Source organism: Lynx rufus, unplaced genomic scaffold (genome assembly GCF_022079265.1).
Source record: "Lynx rufus isolate CCGP_SWC_20201006 ecotype Redwood Valley unplaced genomic scaffold, mLynRuf1.p SCAF_8, whole genome shotgun sequence".
Classification (NCBI taxonomy): domain Eukaryota; kingdom Metazoa; phylum Chordata; class Mammalia; order Carnivora; family Felidae; genus Lynx; species Lynx rufus.
In genome coordinates, this window is record NW_025814896.1 from 83,132,724 (window position 1) to 83,158,609 (window position 25,886).

Genomic DNA, 25,886 nt, shown 5'->3' on the forward strand with positions numbered 1-25,886 from the left:
TGTGGTGCATATCTGCATTATTACAGTATAATAAAGAATCATTTAATTTTAGCTTCTTTCATTATGCTTTATAGTCCATTAAAACGTATCATTTACCCTTACCATTTCGATATTTAGTACGAAGAACTGTGCTGCATGCATTGAGCATTTTTCTACAAGTCTTTTTTTCCCTGATGTGCTATTTCACATATCACAGGCCTTATTTTTTGAACATTTGAGCAAAAGAAACAGATGAAACCTCATACAAAACCCTCCAAAATATGAAAATGTGGGGTTTATTTGTGCTAATGCTCTCCTTTTGGAAACATATGTATTAAAGGTAAGGTCCATTTATTGATTTAAACCACGTTGTACATAAAAATTTATTATTCATGATTAAACTTTCCAAGGCATTGTTCTTGAAAGAAAAGATTTTTTAAACTTGTAGAATGAAGAACTTTATCTGAAAGTGCCAGAAAAATTAAAATTAATTATTCCCAAGTTTTCCAAAATACCATGGGAATGTAGTTTTCTGAAGATATTTTATGCAAAAATTTGGACTAAAGCTTTGATATTATAATTTTCTAGGATCTTATGGTTGGTGATGAGGCAAGTGAATTACGCTCAATGTTAGAAGTTAACTACCCTATGGAAAATGGCATAGTACGAAATTGGGATGACATGAAACACCTGTGGGACTATACATTTGGACCCGAGAAACTTAACATAGATACCAGAAATTGTAAAATCTTACTCACAGAGCCTCCCATGAACCCAACAAAAAACAGAGAGAAGATTGTAGAGGTAAGTGTTTTTAGGTGGGATGTGTACATATGTGTTTCTGTGATGTCATGTTAAAGCAAATGCTCTTTCTTTTCTCTTACCATTGTTGTTAAGGATAAAGGGAATGGGGAACCTGCCTGGGTGGCTCAGTCGGATGAATGTCCAACTTAGGCTCAGGTCATGATTTCACGGTTTGTGAGTTCAAGCCCCACATCAGGCTCTGTGCTTACAGCTCAGAGCCTGGAGCCTACTTCAGATTCTGTGTCTCCTCTCTCTGCCCCTCCCCCACTTGCTCTCTGTTTCTCTCTCTCTCTCAAAAATAAACATTATAAAAAATCTTTTAAAAAATAAAGGATGAAGGGAATAAAAATAATTGTTTCCCCTCAGATCCTATTTATTGAGCACCTAACTAGTCATTATTTCTAAGTAGAATATATCAGTATACAAAACCCTGCTGCCATGGAACTTATATTCTGGCAGGGGACAACACCCCCACCCAAAAGTGAGTTAATTGAATGGTTTGTTAGAAAATAATAGATGGTAAATGTGGGGAAGCTGTGGGAGATTACATTTTTCATAGGATGTGGGAGTAGACCTCCCTGAGAAGGTGATATTAAAACAAAGAGTAAGGGGGTCAGCCAGGATGTGTGAGGGGAAAGCATTCCAGGCAAAGGAAGTAGCTAGTGTGAAGGTCTTAAAATGGGAATAAGCCTGTATGTTAGAGAGTCAGCAAGGAAGCCAGTATGGGAGGGCAACAGGAGATGAGGTCAGAGAAGTAATGGAGCCAGATCATACAGGGCCTTGCAGGCCCTTAAAGGGAATCATTCTTTTACTCCAAGTGAAATGAAGGGCTGTTACACAGAAGGGACATGCTCAGATTTAGGTTTCTGTGGCTGCTAGGTTGTGAGTAGACCATAAGGAGGCAAGAGTGGAAGAGAGACCAGTTTGAAGGCTTTCAGTTATCTGGGCAGAAGATAATGATGGTTAGGATTAGGGTAATAGCAGTGGAAGTAATGACAAGTGGCCAGATTATGTATCTGTTTTGAAGGTAGGGCCAAAGCATGTTCTGATGCATTAAATAAATATGGGTAATAGAGAGGAGAGTCAGGGATCACTTCAAACGTCTTGGCTTGGACACCTGGAGGATGACGTACCATCAACCAAGGTAGGAGAAGACGAAATAAGTAAAACAGGATTTGGGGGGAAGGATCAAGAGTTCAGTTTTGGACATGGTAGGCCCTCATTAGACATCCAGTCAAAAACGTCAGGTAGATAATTAGAGGTATCTCCCACTTTTCAAAAGTTCATGTTATGCCACTTTGCTTTTACCAAAGACCTACGCTAGTACCTGTTTTTGCTAACTGAACAAAGTCTGAAGATTTTCACTTCTATGAAAAAGAGGGAAAAGCAAAAATTGGATTCAGCATTGGTTTTGCAGCAAGCTGTTAGAGAGGCAGCGTGCACCCATAGCAGGAGAGTGGTGCTGCCATGCTGGTTCCCCAGGACCACACTCAGCATCTGAGCATCAAGGCGCCCTAGCTTTGAACTGTGTCAGTGAGCATCTGTGCTTTATCTCGTTTTATTTTGTGCATCCATTAGCAAGATGTGCCCTAAGCTATCAGAAGAGCCTAAAAGAAGTTATTTTTGACATCTGGGAGCACTCATAAATTAATTTCCATATAAATTAACGGTCATTTCTTCTTTGATTTACAACATTTCAGCTTCACCAAAGGTTTCATGGGATTACTCTACTTTCAGATAGGAGAAGTCTGTAAAAAAGATCAAGATCAGAAGAAAAGTCTGAGGCTAGACTAGAAACTTGGGAGTCATCAGGATATAGATAATCCATTCACCAGGGAAGAGAGATCAAACATTGGTGAGAAGGCTAAGGACTAAGGAGAGGGAAGCTAGTGAGAGCAGATTGAAGGGCTCTGAGGGAGCAGACACAGAGAGCAAGAAGTCTGCATCCTTCATAGTTCAGATAAGTAACTTTTCAAGGTTGTCTTTCATTATATTTGCTTATATATGAGGTAAAAACTGTCTGTTTTTTTGTTATATACGAGGTAGAAACTTGCAATAATTATTTCTGTTTTAGGAGCTTTGCAGACACTCCTTACTGTAAATATTTTGTTTTGCTCCATGACCATGTTTAGGTGTTGATGGAAATTTTGGAAGGATTTCAAATGAGATTGTTGTGAGACAATATTTTTAAATTCTGGATACAAATTTAAGTTTCATATTAAGTGTTTTAAAATGTTAAGATCCTGGTTTTAGTTAGGAAATCATGTCATTTCCTTATGGCTTATAACTACTAATACTTTTGACGTATAAGTAGTGATGTGTCATTGGTATTTATTTTTAGCATTGCATTGTAAAATCAGAGTAGAGGCATTTTTGCATTAAACCGAAAGGTTCCTAAACACGGGAACCTCTTTAGGAAAGCAACACAATGTCAGAATTAAAACCAAGTTTTCATTCAAATCAGATGAAAAGTCAGGGAGATGATGTTATACCTGGATGCCTCTTCCACTAGCTAGCTATTTGACCAGGACACGTAGTTTTGGGGGTTTTTGTTTTGTTTTGTTTTTTGGTTTTTTTTAATCTGCAAGAATGACAGGGATTGGTCTCACTGTGCTGTAAGGTCTCACCTTAGTTTAGTATTCTTTTTTACTTGTGGGTGCAAATTTGGCTGTGACTGATAATGCCCTACTTTAATCTCATCCAGAAAGTTGATTTAGTACTAGAAATACTTTTTCACCATCTTACTGATAAGAACAAATTCTAACGGACTTTCAAGATGACAAATGCAAATACAACTTCACGCTTCCATTTTCTTCTCTGTGGAGGGGGAGTAAAGGATGATGGCATAGAATATGTTTAGAACATCTAGTTGCTTAATTGATGAATATGTGTTTCAGAGTTACAATGTTTAAATCCTCTGTAAGTCTCATTGTGACTTATAAAATTTCTGAGTATCTAGATTTTCAGAGTGGTAGTCAGCCGTGCCAGTCAAGGAGTGGTCACTGTAGATGACAGAAGAAGTCCTGCAGCATGTTCCCAGCCCACCTGGACTACAGAGAATGAGCATGGTTGTGATCAGAGAGGGCACAAGGAAGCTCCTCCCTCCATCATAGCTCAGCTGAGAGCAGTGCCACAGCCAGGGCTCAAGCTGGGAAGGTGGGAGTACCAGCTAGGCAGTTTCTGTATCTGCCAGCCTTCAGGAATTACTGCGTACAGTTTTGTCTTTCTGCCCTACTGTTTTCCTACCTTCCTTTTTTCTTCTTTTTTTCATTTTTTTAACTGCTGAAGGTAGAGCCACAATCTTGGCTCAGCTTAGGGGAGAGGAATCAGAGGGAGGGTCAGCAGTTAAGCAATTTCTGTAGTTTTTCCTTGAATTAAAAGGTATTTCCATGATGAATCACTGAATTCTACTCCTAAAACCAGTATTACACTGTATGTTAACTAAAATCTAAATAAAAATTTTAAAAATAAAAGATATTTCCATTAAGGGACATCATTAAGAAAGGCTTGTTTAAATGCAGAAATCTTTCTTCCACTCTAATTATCCATTGACTAAAACACTCAAAAATCTTTGCTTTGGGGCACCTGGGTGGCTCAGCCCATTAAGCGCCTGACTCTTGATTTCAGCTCAGGGCATGATCTCGCGGTTTGTGGGCTCGAACCCTGTGTTAAAGGGGCTCAATGTGGGTGGACGTCGAGGGATTCTCTCTCCCTCTCTTTGTGCCCCTCCCCCACCCACGCTCTTTCTTTCTCTCTCAAAATTAAAAAAAAAAAAATCTGCTTTGTAACACTTATGAAATGCTTGAGAACTCGGTATTTATCCAAAATCTGTTCCCATCATTGGAGCTCGGTGGTAGCTGAGGAGAATGGAGGACTCTTATAGGTCCCTTGATTCTGTCTTGGCAACTAATCCACTCTGTGACAATCAAGAAAGCATAAATATTTATTATGTAACTTCTAAATACCAGTATTTCTTTCTTTCTTTTTGCATTTTCAGGTAATGTTTGAAACTTACCAGTTTTCTGGTGTGTATGTAGCTATCCAGGCGGTTCTGACTTTGTATGCTCAAGGTAGGTGAAACTTAATTTTTAGAACAACAATTCAGACATTAAGTGCATTTTATGTCACAGGAATTTGATTTTATAATAAGTTTTGAATCCCAGAAAAGCACAGTATTATAGATTTATTCAAATATTTTCATAATTTCTAAAATTTGTCAAATAAAATCTCACATATATTTTTATTTTCTTCATTAAACAATGAAAGACCTAAGGTAAGAAGAGAACTTCTCAATTTTTAAGAAGTAGGAGGTTCCCTCTTTTAGACTGTATTAAAATAACGTCTTTTTGTACAGTGGAAAACGAGCATGGGATTTGTCCTTAGAATTGGCAGAGTTAAAGAAAAAAAATACAGAGATCCAAAAAAGTTAGTAAAGATCACGCCTGCCTTATACATGATAGATGAAATACAAAGGAGAAGGTAGACATTTGGCAGTGTCTTCCTAACTTATATGTTTTCTTGGTGCTGCCGATAGTAACTGCCTTCCTTTCTATTGAGAATAAAAATTGGCCATGTGGGGAGAGCTCTTTACATTCTGATGTTCTGATGGTCTTATGAAGAACTTATGGGGCTGTCAGATATGTGCCACACAGTCTCTTAGGTACTTGAAATGTAAAGATGCCCTCATAGAATATGGAATCTAATGGGGGCAAAGATATTGAAACAGATCATTTTGATTCAGCATGTCAGAGAAGGTTTCTGAAGGAAGGGACACCTGAGCTAAGTCTCCAGCCTTAATAGTTAGCAGTGTATGTGACATAGTACTTAGAAAACTCTTTTTAATATCATGGAGCGCCATCCTATTTTATATATATTTAGTAAAAATCACCTTGTAAAAATACATATTGGCTTATTAAACCATCTTTAGTACTACATAGAGATTCTTAGAAAATACTTACTTAGGGGAATTAAATTTTTAAAGAAGCTTTGTTCATTCACCAAGTGGAATGTACCTTGTACTCTGTTTAGTGCAGAGTATATAGCAGTGAGTAAGCTGGATGTGGTCTTCTTGACCTTTTTTTTTTTTTTTTAATGTTTATCTATTTTTGAGAGACAGAGTGCAAGCAGGGGAGGGGCAGAGAGAGAGGGAGACAGAATCTGAAGCAGGCTTCAGGCTCCAAGCTGTCAGCACAGAGCCTGACGTGGGGCTCGAACTCACAGACTGTGAGATCATGACCTAAGCCGAAGTCGGATGCTCAACCTACTGAGCCGCCCAGGCGCCCCGGTCTTCTTGATCTTAAGATGATTACAGTCCAGCTGTGAATAATTTTTCCTTTGAGGAAGGAATTAAAAATTACTTGCTACTTTACAAGGAGCGTTTGTATCCAGGTAATTTTATTTCATTTTTAGAAAAATAAATTTTAGAAATTATTTTAGAAAATACCTTGGAAAAAGTAGATATTAAAAATTTTGAATCTAAGCTTCAAAACTGGTGATAATAGTTTCATTTAGGGGGTGAGGATGGGACAGTTCTGCTGAAATGAATTTTTGTTTGAACTATATTTGAATAAATACAATTGACCTTAATGGATTTTTCTAGCGATATTCATAAATTTATTTGCATCCAATGAGAAGATACCCTCACTTAATTCCTAATATTTAACCATTTTTGTTTAACTGTTGATTCCTTAGTTTGAGAAATGATAATCTAGTAATGAGCAAAAGAACTCCAATAAAATTCTCCTTGAAGGTAGCTAGTGCTGTCAGTTACAAAAGCAAAGGTAGGAAGAAGCATTCAGCGCTGTGGAAGGGTTTTGAACAAGAGAATTGACACAGTGGGTTAGGAAGCTATGTTTGACTGTACGGCGCACACACAGGACTGAGGAGAATAAAGGGAATTAGGGGATCTGGAGGTTAGAATTGTCAGGAAAGGTGTAAATGAAAAGGTATGAACTAGATTGAACCTTAAAGAATCCATAGGAATTGAAGTGGAAGGAATGAGTAATCCAGTGAAAAAGAGGGGGGCACTGAAAATGGATCAGATTATACAGGGAAAGGCTAGTGTGTAACCTGGTGGGAGTGGGAGAAAATAAGTAGAAGTTGCATGAGAAGGTCTGTTTGTAAAATATAATGTAAATCCCTGCTTTAGTTGATATTACTGGGAGTATTTTTGAATTAATGATGTGGATTCCTCTTTTTTTCAATGAGAAGTTTCTTGTTGAAAGGAATGCAGCATTAAAAGGTACTAAATGGTTTTTATGAACCTTTTTATGAAGATTTATGTCCACCATCAATCAAGGAGAGACATTATATGAGCCTCCAAAGGAGGTAGATTAAGTAAATGTATTCAAAGACAAATCATTATGATGAAATATTATAGTACATTCAAGTTTGTATTAAGAAAGAGGGATTGGGCACCTGGGCGGCTCAGTTGGTTAAGCATCTGACTCTTGATTTCAACTCAGGTTGTGATCTCATGGTTTGTGAGATCTGCGCTGACAGCATTGAGCCTGCTTGGGATTCTCTCTCTCTCTGTCTCTCTCTCCCTCTCTCTCCCTTCCCTGCTAGCTCTCTCTCACTCTCAAAATAAATAAATAGACATTTTTTAAAAAAAGGAAGAGGGAGGGGTGCCTGGGTGGCTCAGTCAGTGGAGCGGCCGACTTCGGCTCAGGTCATGATCTCGCGGTCCGTGAGTTCGAGCCCCGCATCGGGCTCTGTGCTGAAAGCTCAGAGCCTGGAGCCTATTTCAGATTCTGTGTCTCCCTCTCTCTCTGACCCTCCCCTGTTCATGCTCTATCTCTCTCTGTCTCAAAAATAAATAAATGTAAAAAAAAAAATTTTTTTTTTTTTTTTTTAAAAAGAAGAGGGAGAGGTTCCTGGGTGGCTCAGTCATTTGAGCCACTGACTCTTAATATTGGCTCAGGTCTGAGATTGAGCCCTGTCAGGCTCCACCGTGGGCATGGAGCCTGCTTAAGATTCTCTGTCTCCCTCTGCTTATTTGTGCACCTGCATGTGTGTGCTTGCTCTCTCTCACTCTCAAAAAAAAAAAATGGAGACAGCCTCTTCATGGATGTGAAAATAACATGATGGTTAAGAAAGTTATAGACATTGCATATTCTGTAGAGTTAAAAAAAAATTTTTTTTTGTTAAAAACATTATTAGAGTATTAACTACTAGAAAATTTGAATTAGAAAAAGTTATGTATTTTTTTCCTGCATTAAGGAAGGTAACTTTTGTAGTCATTCCTATCAATAGGAAATTTTATCAATAGGAATTAGAAAAAGTTATGTATTTTTTTCCTGTATTAACCCTTGTGCTGCGAAGGTAACTTTTGTAGTCATTCCTATCAATAGGAATTTTTCCAAAACATAGTTTTGAATATATGACAAAAATAATAAGTACATTATTTTCAATAAGCTTCACTATCAACTTGTGTAGTATTTATCCCTCACAATGGTTTTCATAAAAGTTACCATGATGCTTTAGAAAATTGCACTTGAAGGGAATTTGGGGATGAAGATTAAATTGGAAAGAAGAAGAATTGTACTGAGCTTTAAGAGACATTCCTTGGTCTCAGAGTCTGTTTCTTCCCATCTCCTGGGATGGCACATAGTTAGACTAAGAGTCTCTCTCACAAGAGACATGTGTGAGAATACTCACTTTAGTGTCCAGATACTAGAAGTAAGCTGCAGAATAGCAAACAATAAAGAAATGCTGGCTTCTAGACCATTCTGGTTGGGGAAGTTTCTAGTTTGGCTTCTCTGCTAATTTTTGAAATTTGCTGGCCTTGATTTTTTCTGGTCTGGCTTTTTATTTAAAACTTCATGGTTTTCACACAGGTTTATTAACTGGAGTAGTGGTGGACTCTGGAGATGGTGTGACTCACATTTGTCCAGTGTATGAAGGCTTTTCTCTCCCTCACCTTACCAGGAGACTAGATATTGCAGGGAGGGATATTACCAGATACCTTATCAAGGTAAGCAAAAGAAGGTATTGTAGAAATTAGCTTTTGTAGTTTGTGTTTAGTGACTTAACACAATATTTGAATATATCATCTCAGGACCATAGCAGATCTTCTGTACCACTGGAGGAGTGACACATTTACCCCAGTATTCGTATAAAAATCCAAGTAAGATTTACACACATGCTCTCCGGTATGGTAATGAGAATAGAACACATCATTACATAATTATGTTTGCTATTCCCAGGGACTGGGCAGTGAGGTATTTCAAAGATAGAAGAGACCTTAAAACCTCCTTGAACAATAGAGGCAGGCTTTTCTGCCATAAAACCTTTCTTTGACAGGTATATGTTAAAGCCATAATCCTGATTGGGTTGCCTTTTCTTGTCCTTCCCCAGAAAATACAGTGATCGCAAATTAATGATATTTGTTTAAAAACAGGGCCCCGTTGCACCAGACTTTAATATTTAGTAGTTTTCATGGAATTAACCCAGTTTTTAGTGTTTACTATATTAAAGTTTACTTCTGGGTATAATTAGTTATAAACATTGCTGGAGAAAGTGTATAAGGCAATTATTTGGAGGCATGTATATATATTTTTTTAATATTGGGAGAAAAAAGTCTAGTCTACTGTCTATATCAGAATTCTATTACTTAGAATATTCTCTCCAGGTCAGTGGCTTTCTGCCAAGGCTGATGCTGCCCCCCAGGGACACTTAGCAATGTCTGGAGACATGTTGTGGTTAACAGCTGTGTGGGAATGCTACTAAACATCCTACGATGAGTGGGGCAGCCCTCCAAGAAAGAATTGTAAGGTCCACAATGTCATTGGTGCTGCTGTTGAGAAACTATTCTAGGGTGATATCTGTGTGATAAAATGGGTCGTATTAAGTGTTTACCTTGACATTGGGTTCTTTTCGTCTCATTTAGAGTAATAATGAGATTAACTAAATGAGAATTATACTCTCATTCTAGGCCAGAATTCTGTCTGAGGACTTTCCAAGGGTTTTCTCACAAAGATTAGCTAATGGGACTTATTTTTAAAGTTTTTATATGCAAAGTCCAGTTTGTTTATGCTACATATTATGGTATAGGGTTTTTTCTGTCAGCTACTTGAATTCTTATCATTTATGTGATTCACAAATGCTCTTGCCTATCTAATACGTGTCAGATATAATACTAGAAGTTAGGGATAAAACTTTCTAAGACCTAGGGATATTTCATGAATATGGCATTGATTGAGCAAGTGGCAGATTGTGGGAGTACAGAACTAAAATAATATGTATTAATACGTAGAGTTTTGGGGTGCCTGGGTGGCTCAGTTGGTTGAGCATCCAGCTCGATTTCTGCGCAGGTCATCATCCCAGGGTTGTGGGGTTGAGCCCCATGTCAGGCTCTGCTCTGAGTGGAGCCTGCTTAAGATTCTTCCTCTCCCTCTCCCCTTCTCCCCTTCTCCCCTTTTCCCCTTCTCGTTCTTGCTCCCTCTCTAAAATAAAAACGTTTAAAACTTAAGACTTGATTATTTAACAAAACTGTCTGAACATTGGTACTCAAACAATAGTCTTTTTTTAAAACTAGCTTTTTTTTTTTTAGCTCTTTTACCATTTATTATTCATGAACTGTTAATAATTCTTTTACTCTTTGTGAAACAAATATATATCCTTTTATGGAAAGTAATATTTCCCATTTCTGAAATATCCAGTGAGTCCTAAGGATCCACTGTCCATTGCATTTGTTATTGACATGAGCTATTTAGTGGGCAGTGATCACTTTTCCAGAGTTGAACTCAATTCAGATTGTCAATTTACTGTTTTTTTTTTTACCAGCTGCTTCTTTTGCGAGGATACGCCTTCAACCATTCTGCTGACTTTGAAACAGTTCGCATGATTAAAGAAAAATTGTGTTATGTTGGGTATAATATTGAGCAAGAGCAGAAGCTGGCTTTAGAAACCACAGTATTAGTTGAATCTTACACAGTAAGTATTTCCAGTGTATAAAATGTGTGGTTTTAAAATGGAACACCATGACTATTGGTATATGCTTAAAGAGATTTTCTTTGAATCAGTATTTTTGTTTTGAGTTGTTATATGTGTGTGTGTGTGTGTGTGTGTGTGTGTGTGTGACCTCATAATGTCTTTCTGCAATAAGATCTTTGATTTAAGTTATTTTAGGATACCATGTAATGTGAAATAAGGCAAGAATCATAAATAGCCTTTCTACCTTAGGATATAAATTGATAAGAGATGTTATTTTGAGATTCTAATATCTGGAATAGCATTTTCAACATGCACTTTACAGAATGTTATTTCCCTGAGATGTTAAGTATTTTCACAAAAATTACAGTGGAGTATACATTGTCCAGTAAGTTTGGGAGTGTTTCGCTTTACTGAAGGACTTTTCAGAGCCTTTGATGTGCTAATTTGTGTGTGCCTGTGAGAATATAGCATACTGCGTGTTTCTCAACCTTATTAGACTACAGGATTCCAGCATTTCATGAGACTCAAACGTTCTACGAAGCATGCTTTGGGAAGTGCTCATCCTGTAATATTGCTCTAATAATTCACTAGGTGGCAGTGTTTTCCTGAATTTGTGTTTTCACAATGAGATCTTCAAAACACATGTTAACTTGAAAGTGTAACTAATAAGAATTAGAACCTAGTCATAGGTTACACCACGGGAGTTGGTCCTACCTGAATTTTAAATGTGTTGTTCTCCTAAGTCTATTATATTCATCTGGGTATAAAGTACTTTCATATCTTGTCTTTGATCTAGTTATTACTAAAATAAAAGCAAGTAATAGGCAATAAAAGCAAGTACAGTATTCTTAAACTATTTGATTCATAGAAAAGATAAATAAAAATAAACTATTTGATTCATGTAAGCTCTACATATCACAAATATGTAAAAAATAGTCCTTTTAAAAATAATTATTAATTTTATAAATTATATTGTTTGATTTTTTAAACAATACTGATCCAAATAATTGATAAGCAACTTAGTGATCTCACGATTTGCCCTAGGGATTCTTTTCTGAAGCTTTTTTGACAGTTCCTCTAGATGTATAATTTTTCATCTACCTGACTTGTTGGGAAGGAAGAAAGTGGCCTGAGACAAAGGATGAGGGAACTAGAAGTGTACATATGTTTTGTTAATTTCTCCCCTCCTTTGTCAAAGAATTTGAGGTGGGTTACAAAAACATCTACAGTTGACTCTTGAACAGCACAGGGGCTTGGGGCACCAACCCCCCCCCCCATACAGTGTGTATAACTTTCGACTTCCCCAAAACTTTACTAATAATCTGCTGTTGACCTTGCCAATAACATAAACAGTCGATTAACACTTATTTTGTATGTTATAGGTATTTTATACTGTATTCTTACGATAAAGTAAGCTAGAGAAAAGAAAATGTTATTAAAATCATAAGGAAGAGAAAATACATTTACAGTCCTGTACTGTATTTATCGAAAAAAATCCATGTGTCAGAGGACCCGTGCAGTTCATACACATGTTGTTATAACAAACATGTTATACGTAATTCTTACTTATTTGTCATTTGCACAACAAATAAAACCAGTACACTGGTGAAACTGATAAGTAAGTGAAGAGGGAGAAAGGATGGGATAAGATTTGGTGCAAAAAGAGGAGAATCCTACAGTCTTAATAGTCAGTATCTAGAGGTAGGTAGTTCCCAGGCTGGGTGGCCCCACGCTGGTCAGCAGCCAGAGTACAGGAAGAAGCCCCTCTGGAAGAGAGGCTAGAAATGTGAGCTACAGAGGTTTTACCAATAAGTGTGCTGTGTAAAGTTTTTCCAGATATCTTAGGTGATTTCATGTGGTTCCTAAACTCACCTGATGGTTTTATTTTGTTAAGAGTAAATGTTTGAATCAGTATCCTTGAGGGTTTTTTTGCTTTTGGGTTTTGTTTTGTTTGTTTAACTTGATACAATTTATTTAAAGACAGTTGTGGAAGTTTTGAAAAATGTGATTGCTTTTGCACATATCTGTAAACAGTTATAGCAAACATGGAGTAAATGTTTTAAAAGCTTGGTTTGTGGGACTTTGTCATACTGAAAAGTCATTTTTAGAATCTAAATACAATTACTGTATTATATTATAAATATACTGTGAGAAATGTTCATGTAAAACTAATTCTGGTATCTCCTATAGAAATGGGTCAAATGCCAGCATATACAAGCATGCTTAAAACTTAGGTCAATCCAATGAGTAGGAGGTGGTTTTAAGAGAGGGAGTTTTCGGGATGCTTGGGTGGCTCAGTTGGTTAAGCGTCAGACTTCAGCTCAGGTCGTGATCTCTGAAGCCTGCTTCAGATTCTGTGTGTGTCTGTCTCTCTGCCTTTCCCCCACTCATACTCTGCCTCTGTCTGTCTGTCTCTCTCTCTAAAAAAAATAAGTAGACATTAAGAGAGGGAGTTTTGGGGGGGCACCCGGCTGGTTCAGTCAGTGGAGTAATCTGCTAATGTTGAGGTCATGCGTTCATGCCACACATTGGGCATAGAGTTTACTAAAAAATAAAAATTTTAAAAATAAATAGAGGAAGTTTTTACTTAACATTTCTCATTTAGTTAAACATGATGTGATTTAAGAGTTTTCTATACAAGGTTATGTTGTAATGATGTCAGACCTGTTGTTTAAATCTTATTTGCTTAAATTAAAATTATGTTTATCCATTATTTAAAATTTAATGGGGGCTAGAGGGGAGCCTGACTGGCTCGGTAGGTAGAGCATATGCAACTCTTAATCTCAGGGTTGTGAGTTCAAGCCCCATGTAGGTGTAGAGATTACTTAAAAATAAAATGTAAAAAAAAATGTTTTAAGGGTGCCTGCTCGGTCGTTTAAGCATCTGACTTCGGCTCAGGTCATGATCTCACAGTTGGTGAGCTTGAGTCCTGTGTCAGATGAGCTTGAGCCCCACTCCGGGCTCTGCACTCTCTCTCCTTCTCTCTCCCTCATAAACAAATAAATAAAATAAAATTTATTAACAGGGTCTAGTAAATAGGACACAGAATTGCTTAATAAAAGTAGTCTAGGGGCGACTAGGTGGCTCAGTCAGTTGAGCGTTTAACTCTTGGTTTTGGCTCAGGCTGTGGTCTCATGGTTCATGGGATCCCATGGAACCTGCTTGGGATTCTCTCTCTCTCTCTCTCTCTCTCTCTCTCTCTCTCTCTCTCTGCCCCTCCCCCCTTAACCGTGCTCTCTCTCTCAAAAATAAATAAACTAAAAAAACACATTTTTTGGATTAAATGATTTGACAGAAATTTTACACATGATATATAAAGTGTTTTGATGGCAAAATAGTAAAGTTTCACGGTGTAATTATTTGGTGAAAGAAATTAACATTTTTAACTATATGTGTCTATGCCACATGGTAAAAATATCCATAAAATCACAGATGTGTTACAATAGAGAAGCAGCATTGACACCAGAAGTAATCCAAATGCAGTGGTTTATGAACATTTCCTTTTTATGCTTAGCTGCACACAGCAAAGGAACGTAATGCACTCGTGCCTTGGTGGTTGTTCCAAGAAATTCCTGCTGTGTTGGAGCATGGTGTGATGGCATGTTCTGCATTGAAAAGCAGAACAGCTATCTAAATATATTTTATTTTACCTTTTTTCTTTTTCAAGAATTTATTGTGAGAATAATATGTTGCTGGTAATGATTTTGGTTATAGAACAGATGTGTTTAATAGTGTTCTAGAGAACACTGGGAAATTTTTTAATAACGTTTTGCTGACTAATACCTGGTTATTCTTGGTTTCTAGCTCCCAGATGGCCGCATTATCAAAGTTGGGGGAGAGAGATTTGAAGCACCAGAAGCTTTATTTCAGCCTCACTTGATCAATGTTGAGGGCGTGGGTGTTGCTGAATTGCTTTTTAACACAATCCAGGCAGCTGACATTGATACCAGGTACATTATAAATGATGGCTTCCAAGTTATTTATCAGTAGATGAAATGTGTGTAGTTAAAATGGCCAAGTTGTCTATTAGCTCACTCATGTTTTTGAACAGGTAAGACAAAATAATTTTTTGAGGGTGGCACTGGGTGTTGAATATATATCATTATGTCTCAGAAACCACTTAAAATTTTTTTTTAATAATTTAAAACTTAAAGGGGCGCCTGGGTGGCTCAGTCGGTTAAGCGGCCGACTTCGGCTCAGGTCATGATCTTGCGGTCCGTGAGTTTGAGCCCTGCATCGGGCTCTGTGCTGACAGCTCAGAGCCTGGAGCCTGTTTCAGATTCTGTGTCTCCCTCGCTCTGACCCTCCCCCGTTCATGCTCTGTCTCTCTCTGTCTCAAAAATAAATAAACGTTAAAAAAATTTTTTTTTAATAAAAAAAATAATTTAAAACTTAAGGAAAACTTTCAGGAATAATACAGATAACTCATGTATACTCTTTTTTCAGTTTTGCATTCTACTAAGTTTAACTTTCTGCATGTTCTTTCTGTCATTCTCTCTTTTTTCTTGAGCCATTTGAGAGTATGTTGAATGTATAAGTCCTCTCTACTCCTTAATATTCTCTTTTTATTTCCTGAGAACAGAGGTATTCTCTTCTATAGCCACAGTGCAGTTATTGAGCTCAGGAGATTGATAACTGATACACGGTCATGTGCCATCCATTTGTCACTTTCATCTACTGTCCCAATAATGCCCTTTATATAGTTTTTCTTTTCCCCAGGAGATTATCAAGTTGAGGATCACACAGGGTATGTAGTTGTCATGTCTCTTGGGCACAGTTCTTCAGTCTTTCATGACATTGACATCTTTTTAGAGTACAGGCCAATTATTTTAGAAAACTTTTCTCAACTTGAGTTTGAATTTTTTCTCATGAATAGATTCAGGTTATGCATTTGGGACTAGAATACTACTTAAGTGATGAGTCCTTCTCAGGGTGCCACATCCAGATATGAGATCTGTTGTTTCCTTATTGGTGATGTTAGTATTAAGCTCTTAATGAAGTTTCCTGTTTAGTTTTTGTAGTTTTTCTTTCTTAATTTCTAAGTAATTTGTGGGAAAATACTTTGAGACTGTCTTGATCTCCTGTTCCTCATTAAACTCTGCCCCCCACCCCTTTTAGCATCTATTGATGCTAAAATGCCTAAATGCATTTTTGTTGTGGTTGCAAAAAGGTGATTTCCTAATTCTGTCATTCCTTTTATATGTATTAGTTGACATTCTAGCATAAGGAAGCGCTTTTCCTTGTTATCAGCGTGGACTCATGATTTTGTACAGTGGATTATAATTCATTACCATTTTTACTTATTTTAATGCTCAAATTGTTCCTGATTTGGCCAGAGCCCCTTCAAACAGGGTCTTGCGTCCTTTGATGTGCTGTTATCTTTTTGAGCACATTGTGTTTTGTGGCACAGGATATTCCTGGCCTTTCTTTAATTTTGTAGGTGAAGCATTACCATATAGTCAAAACTATACAAAAAGTATTCTTTGAAGTATTATTACTCTCCCTGCCCCTTGTTCTCCACCCTAGTCCCCCTCCCTCTTATAGGTAAATGGTCTCATTAGTTTCAGGTTTATCCTTTCTATGTTCATTTTTTCTTACACAAAAGGGAGCATAGTAAAAATGCTTTTTTGCCCTTCTTTCACTTAGTATGTCCTAAACAATCCTGTACCATTTCCTAGGGATCGTCTTCCTTTTTCTAGTGTATACATATCCGTTTATTCCGTGAATCTTGGTTATTTAGGTAGATTCCAGTATTTGTTCAAATAATGCTGCAATTAATAACCTTGTGTACACTTTATTTTTGTATTGTTGGGCATGAACATTCTGAAAAAATTTCTAGAGGGGGGTTGTTGGGCCAAAAGGTAAATAAATGCATGTAGTTTTGTTACTGCTCAGTTCCTCACTGTGCGGGTTGTACCTTTCTCCTTCCCACCAGCAACAGGTGAGGGCACCTGTGTCCCCACAGCTTGTTCACAGTGTGGTGACTTTTTAACTTTTATGCCAGTCTGGTGAGTGTAAATGATACTTCAGTGTAGTTTTAATTTGTATTTTCCTTAAGAGTGGAGTTGAGCATGTTTTTCTTTGTTTAGGACTGTTGTTATTGTTCATGGCTTTTGCTTATTCGTGTATGGAATTTTTGTAATATTTTCCCCTCACGTTTTAAAAGTTCTTTTGCTATTATAGCTAGTTCTGTGATCTATTGCAGATACTTCTCCTAATTTTCCATTTGTCTCTTGCTTATGGTGTTTTTGGCTATGCAGAAATTTGTTTTTACGTAGTTATTAAATAAATTCATATCTTATATTGCATCTAGAATTGATTTGAGTCATATTTGGAAAGCCCTCCTATATAGCTAGGTTATAGAGGAATTCACTCAGAAGCATTTTGTAAAGCAGGTGTTTGCTTACTTGTCTTTTTAACTCAGCATTAAATAACCACCAAACTAATTTTTGTGGGATGGCTGAGGAGCAGGATAATAAAGGAAATTAATAAAAATCGCAGTTGGCTTATAACAAGCTATAAATTTGATGGAAGACGATCAGAAATCTAGACTTGGAGTAGGGAGTAAATTCTCTTAGTAGGGATTAGGTAGACGCTTTTGTCCCTTGATTTAATGATCACTGATAGTAAAATTGCATTTAAAAGTGCATGCCTCTCAGTGGTGATTCAGGCGTTGGCATGCCTGAAGCCCTGGACTCAGGTTCGGTACCTTTCGACGGAGCTGGCATTAGGAAGTGGCACAACTCAGCTGTTGTGTGTTCTGCATTTTGAAAGTGTTCATGTAAACACTAGTGGGTACATGTCACCTCAACTGCTTGGCATAGGCTACGTTTACGTGAATACTTCTGCAGGTAGATAGAAAATACCACTCTTCTAGAAGCTGGGGTTAACAAATTGAGAATTTCTTCCACTGAGAACCTAGAAGCCAGTTTGAATGAGGCCAAAATAAATGAGACTCAGCTCCTGAACTAACTTTACAATGAAAAGAGTTCCTCAGACCCTCACTTGGTTAAATCACTTTTAGTACATAGCAGTTATTTTAGATTTGATTATTGGTATGATAAGAGCAGCATATTCAAGGAAGAGAGGACTGCTATATGAAGCAAAACACATCAGTCTAACCAAAAATAACAGCGGACAGTCTCAAGGCAAAGGAACAAAAGGGAAAACTACAAAAGGCAAATGTAAACATTGAAAAGCAAGAACTGAAATCATAGTAGAAAATGGTTAATTATAGTAAACAACCACATCACACAGTGGCTCCGGGGAAGCACTGTGATAACACAGTCCGAATATGAAAGTTTGTAATGTGAACTATGGTCGTTATTAAAAGGTTCGGTTACATTTGCAGGAACCTGTGTCAAGTGCTTTAGAAGTATTCTCATTAAAATTATAATTATTTTATATGTAGAGAGGGTTTGTTATAACAGTATTAATAGCAAACATTCAGCCCTGTGATTTCCATGTTGGATTTTATTTAATTCTCCCAGCAGTCCCCTGAAGCTGACAGACAGAAAGGAGCTCTGAGAGACTATTTTCCCCATCTGAAACCCCAAATGAATACCTTTTGTGTCCTTCTAGATCTGAATTCTATAAGCACATTGTGCTTTCTGGAGGTTCTACTATGTACCCTGGACTGCCGTCACGGTTGGAACGAGAACTTAAACAGCTTTACTTAGAACGAGTTTTAAAGGGAGATGTGGAAAAACTTTCTGTAAGTATCAATCAATAATCCAGCTGTTAACATACTTTTAAAACCCTGTAAAGTAGCTTGTGAATCTTGACAACCACCAGAGGGAGCATGAAGTCTTCCTAAACTAATTATTAATACAGTCACTTGCAGCCTTGAAGAGATAAGAGGAAGTGAATGGTTCGAGGTAAACTCTCTTTCAGAATGCTTGTGCTACCTGGTCACCTCACCTACCTGGTCGCCTCTGAGTCGGTGGCTGGAAGCAGTGAGATCCAGGGCCAAATGTTCTGATTCATCTGTAACAGCCTGGAGTCAGGGTGCCTCTAAATGCATGGGAAGAACCTGCCTTATAGGAGTCCCCCCTTTTCTGCGGGGGATACGTTTGAAGGCCCCCAGTGGACGCCTGAAACCGCAGATAGTACTGGATCCCACGTATACGACTTTTTCCTATACGTGAATGCCTGTGATAAAGTTTACTTTCTAAATTAGGCACAGTAAAAAACGACGATAATAAAATAGGACAGTTATAACAATATACTGGGATAAAAGTTATAGGAATGTGGTCTCTCTCTCAAAATATCTTCTTGTACTACACTCACTCTTCTGTGATGATGTGAGATGACAAATTGCCTGCGTGAGGAGATCAAGCGAGGTGTTCTACGTAGGCCTTGTGAATGTAGTGATAGGTCAGAGAGAGGATCATCTGCTTCCAGACCATGGGTAGCAAACCACAGAAGACAAAACCGCAGATAAGAGGAGACTGCTGTACTATGGAGAGAGAAATGCCTCTTTGGGGGTTTTGAGTTTGTTTTTTTTTTACCTTTTTGGATATGTAACCAGCCTTCAGTGCTACCCTTGGACTGTCTCATTTCTGATTCTAGGCTATTTTTCTGGCTGTTTCTTGCATATGTCTTATCTCCCTAATCAGATTGTAAAACACCATGTGTCAAATATTTTGTTTCCCCAGCTATCCTGGCTCTTGAAACAGACTTAAATTGGTAGTTGTTGATGTGTAGAATAGAGAGAGATTTTTAAACTAGCATGTAATAGTCGATGGTTATTTGGGATTGATTTTTCTTCTACAAACACTGGAGTGTGTGAAGTACAGTATGTATACTCTGCATTCAGCCAGAAGTCATTCAGTTCTGAGTTCTCCTCTTTGTCCCAACAACTTTGATTGGCTGTTAGATAATGAGATTACATAGTACAGAGGACTTGTGTTTTGGAGATACTAATGTCACATCTGTGACTCGAATTGTGGAAATTAAATTGAGTACGGACTCACATACATTAAACAAATTAAAAGACTCAAAAGGAGCCATGTTGTCTAAGTACTCCGCTTATTTGTCTGATTTTATTGAGTTACACATACAATTTAAAATTAGCCTCAGGTGATTATTTCCTTATTCAGCAAAAATTTCTTGACATCCTTCTGGGTGTTAAACACTTGTCTTAGGTGCTAGAACAATCAAAACAGTGGTAAATAGAAACAAAATCACTGCTTTTATTCTATGAATAATACTTCAATAGTAATAAGCACTGTGAAGAAAACTAAAGTGAGGTCAGGGGCTAGTAAGTGGTAGTGATTGGGCAGATGGCTTGATCGTTCGTGTTGTGTGGTCAGGGAAAGACTCTGATGAGATCAGTTCTGAGCAGAGAATGGAGTGAGCGGGTGAGCCACGTGACTATCTGCGGGAAGAATCTTCTAGGCAGGAATACCAAGTGCCGAAGCCCTGGGTTGTCAGGATGTAGGTCTTTTTCAGACACAGTAAAGGATTTAGCTTTAGTCCTAATGAGATAGAAAGCCTTGGGAGGGTTTTGAGCAGAGAAGTGATAAGATCTGACTTCTTTTTTTTGTTTTGTTTTTAATGGTTATTTATTTTTGAGAGAGAGGGATAAAGTGCAAGCAGGAGAGGGGCAGAGAGAGAGGAAGACACAGAATCTGAAGCAGGTTCCAGGCTCTGAGTTGTCAGCACAGAGCCTGATGTAGGGCTTGAACTCAGCAGACCACGAGATCATGACCTGAGCTGAAGTCAGATGCTTAACCGACTCAGCCACCCAGGTGCCCCGGATCTGACTTGTTTTTAAAGAATCACAAAGCCTGGGTTTGCCTGGGTGGCTCACTCAGTCGGTTAAGTGTCTGACTCTTGATAGCTCAGGTCTGATGTCAGGCTCGTGAGTTCAAGTTGTTTTTTTGTTTTTAAAAAAGAATCACTAAGTCTGGTGTGAATAGATTGTTGGGGGACGGAGGAAGAAAGAAGGATGTAAAAGGATGCGTTCACAGGCTCAGAGGGAAGAGACAGGAGACGGAGGTTTATGAAATGGAGGAAGAGGTGTGAAATGGTTGTGTTGGAGAGAAGAGAGAAGAGACATGTAATGGGGTTGCCGTGCTGCACTGAGGGGCTCAAGTAAGGTAAGCGATGCAGTCAAACCAACACTTTTGAGTTTCTCACCTGTTGTGTTCAGTTCCTTGAGGGCAGCTACAAAGTAGAGAGTTGAACACCCAAGTCGGTGTTTTGAGAGGCAGAGGACAAAGTCACTAAGGATAACACCAGGAAATGGTGGTGAGAGCGTACCCCCATGCACAGTAGGAGCAGGGATGAGGAAACCTGGGGGTCCTGTAGGTGACTTGGCAAGGAGGAGTGGTGGATGGAATGGTCTGATAGAATGAGCTTCAACTTTGGAGTTGTAGGGAGGAGGGAGAGAGGCGCAGCAGTGAAGAGCAACAGTTGATCAAAACCTCCGAGGTTAGGAAGGTGGTGATGTGAGGAAACCAGCAGCCAGTTGAGAGAGCTGCAGGGGCAGCAGGGTCTTGAGGGGCCATTATTTTTTTAGTTTATATCCAAGTTAGTTAGCATATAGTGCAACAGTGATTTCAGGAGCAGATTCCTTAGTACCCCTTACCCATTTAGCCCATCCCCCCTCCCACACCCCCTCCAGTAACCTTCTGTTTGTTCTCCATATTTAAGAGTCTCTTATGTTTGTCCCCCTCCCTGTTTTTGTATTATTTTTGCTTCCCTTCCCTTATGTTCAGCTGTTTTGTATCTTAAAGTCCTCGTATGAGTGAAGTCGTATGATATTTGTCTTTCTCTGACTAATTTCACTTCTGGCTGTTTTTATAAATAAAGTTTTATTGGAACACAGCCAGGCCCCCCCTTTTTTTTATGTCAGTAAACTGGTGTTTTTATGTGTCATATACTGTCAGATCTCACAGTTCCATTTATGTGACGTGAAGACAACATGACATAGTTTACTTGGAGTCTTGCAGGATTTGTGGCACAGTAAATTAAACCATGGCATTTTAAGGCTTCTCTTTGAAGCGTGGACTGATCACACAGATTGAGGTGTATTTTTATTAGGCAGTCAATAGTGGCTAAAGATTATAAAACTTTTCCCACTTATCTTTAATTTTGGTTACTGTTTTGATTTTTTCCAGCATCCCCAAGGTTTATTTGACTATACTTGGTCTTGTTTATTTTGAGAACATTTCATTTCAATTTGAAGCAATAGAAAGTGAGCTTTGCTTATAAGAAAAGAATTTCAGTCTTACTCTTACATGGGACTGCAATCAGAGGCGTTAGACCTTGAAGAAACCATAGAAGTCCTCTTACCCAAACTCTTGACTTGACATCTGGCTAAATGATTTGCTCATGTGGTCATCACCAGTTGATGGGAAAACCTGCCACAATCGGGACTGTGGTACTTGGGCTCTGTCAGTAGGCTGATCGTGGAATTTGTTGTCCAAATCAAGACACTTCTGAGAGTGACAGAGGGCGTTGTTAATAGTGATGCGGCAACAAGTGTAAATCAGGACTGCTCTAAGCACTCTGGGATGGATGTGTGATCTCCTAGTTGTGAGCTTTTGGCGGATTACAAAAAATATCTCTGTACCTCAGACACCAAATCGCACCGTCCTGCTTACCTCACAGGACTGTTGTGAGAATTCAACAGGAGAATGTATGAACAGTCATTTTCATGAAGCAGAAAGCATTATGCACGAGTGACACTCTGTGATCCCCTCTTTCTCCTTTAGAAATTTAAGATCCGTATCGAAGATCCACCGCGCAGAAAGCACATGGTGTTCCTGGGTGGTGCAGTTCTGGCAGATATCATGAAAGACAAAGACAACTTCTGGATGACCCGACAAGAATACCAAGAAAAGGGTGTCCGTGTGCTGGAGAAACTTGGTGTGACTGTTCGATAAACTCACTCCAGAGCTTGCTCGCATCACACCCCTAATGCTTTCTTTTTTCCTTTTTGCCAATCTTTGAACTCATTCAACTCCAGGACGTGGAAGAGTCCTCTCTGTGCCCTTTGACTGGAAAGGTCAGGTTTTATTCTGGTGTCTTGGGGGAAGCTTTGTTAAATTTTTGTTAAAGTGGGTAAATCTGTTTAATTCAGCCACTTCCCTACAAACACAAGGAGAGGGCAAAGGGTCCCCCCGTCTGCTGCTTTGTTTCTTCTAAGTAGGCATTTAGATCATTCCTGTCGGCTTCCTATTTTCACTTTACTGCTCTAATGCTGCTAGTTTTAGTCTTTAGCACACTAGGTGGTATGCCTTTATTAGCATAAGAAAAAAACTTTAACAGGAGCTTTTACATATTATTGGGGTGGGGGTGGTAAGGGATGGGTGGGCAGCTGCTGAACCCTTTATGGCATTTCCTCTGTAGTGTGGTGCTTTCAACAGTTACTGCACAGTTTAAGTACCTTAAAGCTTCTGGAATTAACATTGTAGGGAAATGTTAGGCTCAGAATGAAAGTGTTTGGGATGGGATTTTGCGTGGGGGGAAGGGGTGGTCTTTGGACTTTTTAATTTTTGAGCTTTTCTGCTCTGAGGTATGTAAGATGAAATTTATTTCCAGACCTTTGATTTGGCAGGTTTTCTTCGACTTTTGGTCTGCCTGGAACTGTTTCCATTTGATGTAAAGAGCAAGTGTAATACTCCATTACCATGTGGCTTAGCGATTTTTTTTTAATTTTTATTTTTTAAATCAACCATGTTAGCTGGGAATAGACTCCCTAGAATCTATCAGTGGACAATTGACAATTTAAAAATGCTTTTGGAAATTCCAAGTACAGATTAGAAGAGTGCTTAAGAATGCTTCTTTCTATACCAGAAGCATTAAGGTACTCCAGTGCCAAGTGCCATTCTTACAGTTACTCTTTCACATAACTGACCAGTGCTGATTTAAGAAGAAGAAGTAGACGCGTATAAATAATTACTGGCGGTAGGTTACAATTTTGGGGTTAAAAATAACATTGAAACATGGGACTTGTTGCCAGTTGGGTAATTTTCATTAGTCTTTTTATTATTTTAATTTGCAATTTGGAAGTGGAGTATAATTTGACTACTTAAGATGTTGTTGGCAAAAAAAAAAAAATCAAGATTGAAATTTGTATTCGTGCTGAAAAAGTAATCATAACTAGTAAGTCTCAGTCGTCTTATGCCTGAAAGAAGAATTGTTGGTATTTTGTAAGTGGTAGCAGACTTTTCTGTGTCAGAAAATCATATTTATGAATCTGTTGGTACTGCTTTGTATCTGAAAAAAATATCAAATAGTACTCAGATTTGAATTCTTTCTAAATTTGAAAAATAAAGTAATAAGAAACTCTATCATGCTAAGTACAAAATGCAGATTCTGGGGGAAAAATGTTTTCCTTCATTTCAAAACATTCTTTACTAATAATGGCTTTGAAAGAGGAAGCTTAGTTTTTAGGTGACTACATTTGGAAAAATTATTGGCTTTAAGACCTTTTTTGTGAAAAAACTTAAAAGTCAGTTTACATGAAATAAGCAGCAAAAGAAGGTTAGTTTTAATAATGCAGCTTCTGTTCATATTAAGTATTTTTTGTCTGTTTTACCTCACTTTGAACAAGTAAAAGAAGTTAACCTGCATGCTGGACATGCCTCAGTACACGTGAACAGCCTATGAATAAAGTGTACTAGATTTTAGGGACATGGGTGTCAGTCATTTTGGAATTCTCAAGTGTTCCTAAATCATGTTCTAACTCCCCCTAGCCTTTTGAGTCCTGGACTTGTTAAAGGACACACACGTAGGACCAGTACCTACCAGCTGTTCATTTCAGGTAAATTGGATGAACTCTTGGCCTTTGGTCATGATTTTAATATATGGGGGTAGAAAACAACAAGGACAAGGATGGACTCTTACAACAATGAGAGAGCATTTATCATTTGCCCCTTGAATGTAGAATTTGGTTTTAATTTCAGTATTCTGCTAGCAACCAGGACAGTTAAAATGGTGTATTTATATATATAGTATAATTTTAAAATTCCATTTTCTAATTTTCCTATTCCAAGGCAAAATAATGTATTTAGTTATTTGGGGGGTAGTTGAAATACTAGGTTTAACTGGAGTTGTCAGGTGGGAGTCCCTCAAACTAACATATTTTCTGTTTTAAAAGAGATCTGATTTTTAGCTCTTGAGAGCCATTGTCACTTAAATTTCCAATAATGATTAAAATTTTTTTAAATTAGAATTGCCAATGCCTTGACCTTTGAGAAGGGTTTCTTAGAAATAAGTCCTACATTTAAACTTCTTTCTTTAAAACATGGTATTGGATGTTGACTTTTACACAGTTCTGAGCACTGTTAACAATATCTGGAAAGTGTTCTGCGAGATCAATGGAGAGTTAAACATTCTACATTTAACGTGAATACACTTCTTTTTGATTCAGAAAATAAAATCAGATTTTTGAAAGTAAATTTGAATTTTATCTTGGTTTTGCCTGTTAACATTTTTCTCTTTAGTTTCATTTTCGTATTTTTATTCATGTTTTCATTTTTGCTAATGCAAGACGGATTGACAATTCCATGCTAGTTGTTAGGCCAAGTTCCGTTCAATGTTGTGTTTTTATTTGGCCAAAAGACGTCTTTATCTTTGGTGTGATTTTAAATAAGGAAAGGAAAAAACTAGCAGTAAGAGCAAATTACAGGTACAGCTGTATTAGAGGGTCCCCCCTCCCTCTGCAAGCAAACTGTTTTGTTTCCTGAAAGACTTAAGGTGGCTTTTGCAGTATTAGGAAAGCTAGACAGATATATATGTCACTTGACCCTTTTCAAAGACCTTCTAGCTCATTTGCAGACTTTCGGCATATTATTTTTAACACAACTAAAGGGTGAACTTTTTAAAAACTCACCTTCCTTTACTTTCATACTTGCCTTTGAGGATAGGGGCTGAGGAGTAGCTGATAGAATTTTTGTTTATCCTTCTTCATGAACTTGTACGCTTGGATTTCACTGCTCCCTTCATGGCCACGTTCCCCCAGGACTTCCTGAGGTCTGCCTCTGGTGTCTTACCAAGCTCTTAGTTGCCGGAATAATGTGATAGCCGTCCCCGTGTGTTACAGAGGAAGAAGTTACTGGGCACTGCTCCTTGGTCTCCTTGGTGATAGAATGAGTGTTTTAATGCTCTTCGTTTGTTTTTCTTCGCCCATAAACTTTGACCACTGTATAATT

The 25,886-nt window shown here is 38.0% G+C and overlaps 1 protein-coding gene across 1 annotated transcript in view; it reads left to right on the plus strand.

Moving 5' to 3' along the window:
- ACTR2 (actin related protein 2) overlaps positions 1-25,133 on the plus strand; it is a 38,040-nt gene extending 12,907 nt beyond the window's left edge. The window contains exons 3-9 of the mRNA XM_047069900.1: positions 568-783; positions 4,781-4,853; positions 8,622-8,758; positions 10,570-10,719; positions 14,524-14,669; positions 18,301-18,433; positions 22,443-25,133. Of these exons, the coding sequence (XP_046925856.1) occupies positions 568-783; positions 4,781-4,853; positions 8,622-8,758; positions 10,570-10,719; positions 14,524-14,669; positions 18,301-18,433; positions 22,443-22,613 (1,026 nt within the window). The 3' untranslated portion in view covers positions 22,614-25,133. The remainder of the gene's footprint in view (positions 1-567; positions 784-4,780; positions 4,854-8,621; positions 8,759-10,569; positions 10,720-14,523; positions 14,670-18,300; positions 18,434-22,442) is intronic.
- The last annotated feature ends 753 nt before the right edge of the window (positions 25,134-25,886 follow it).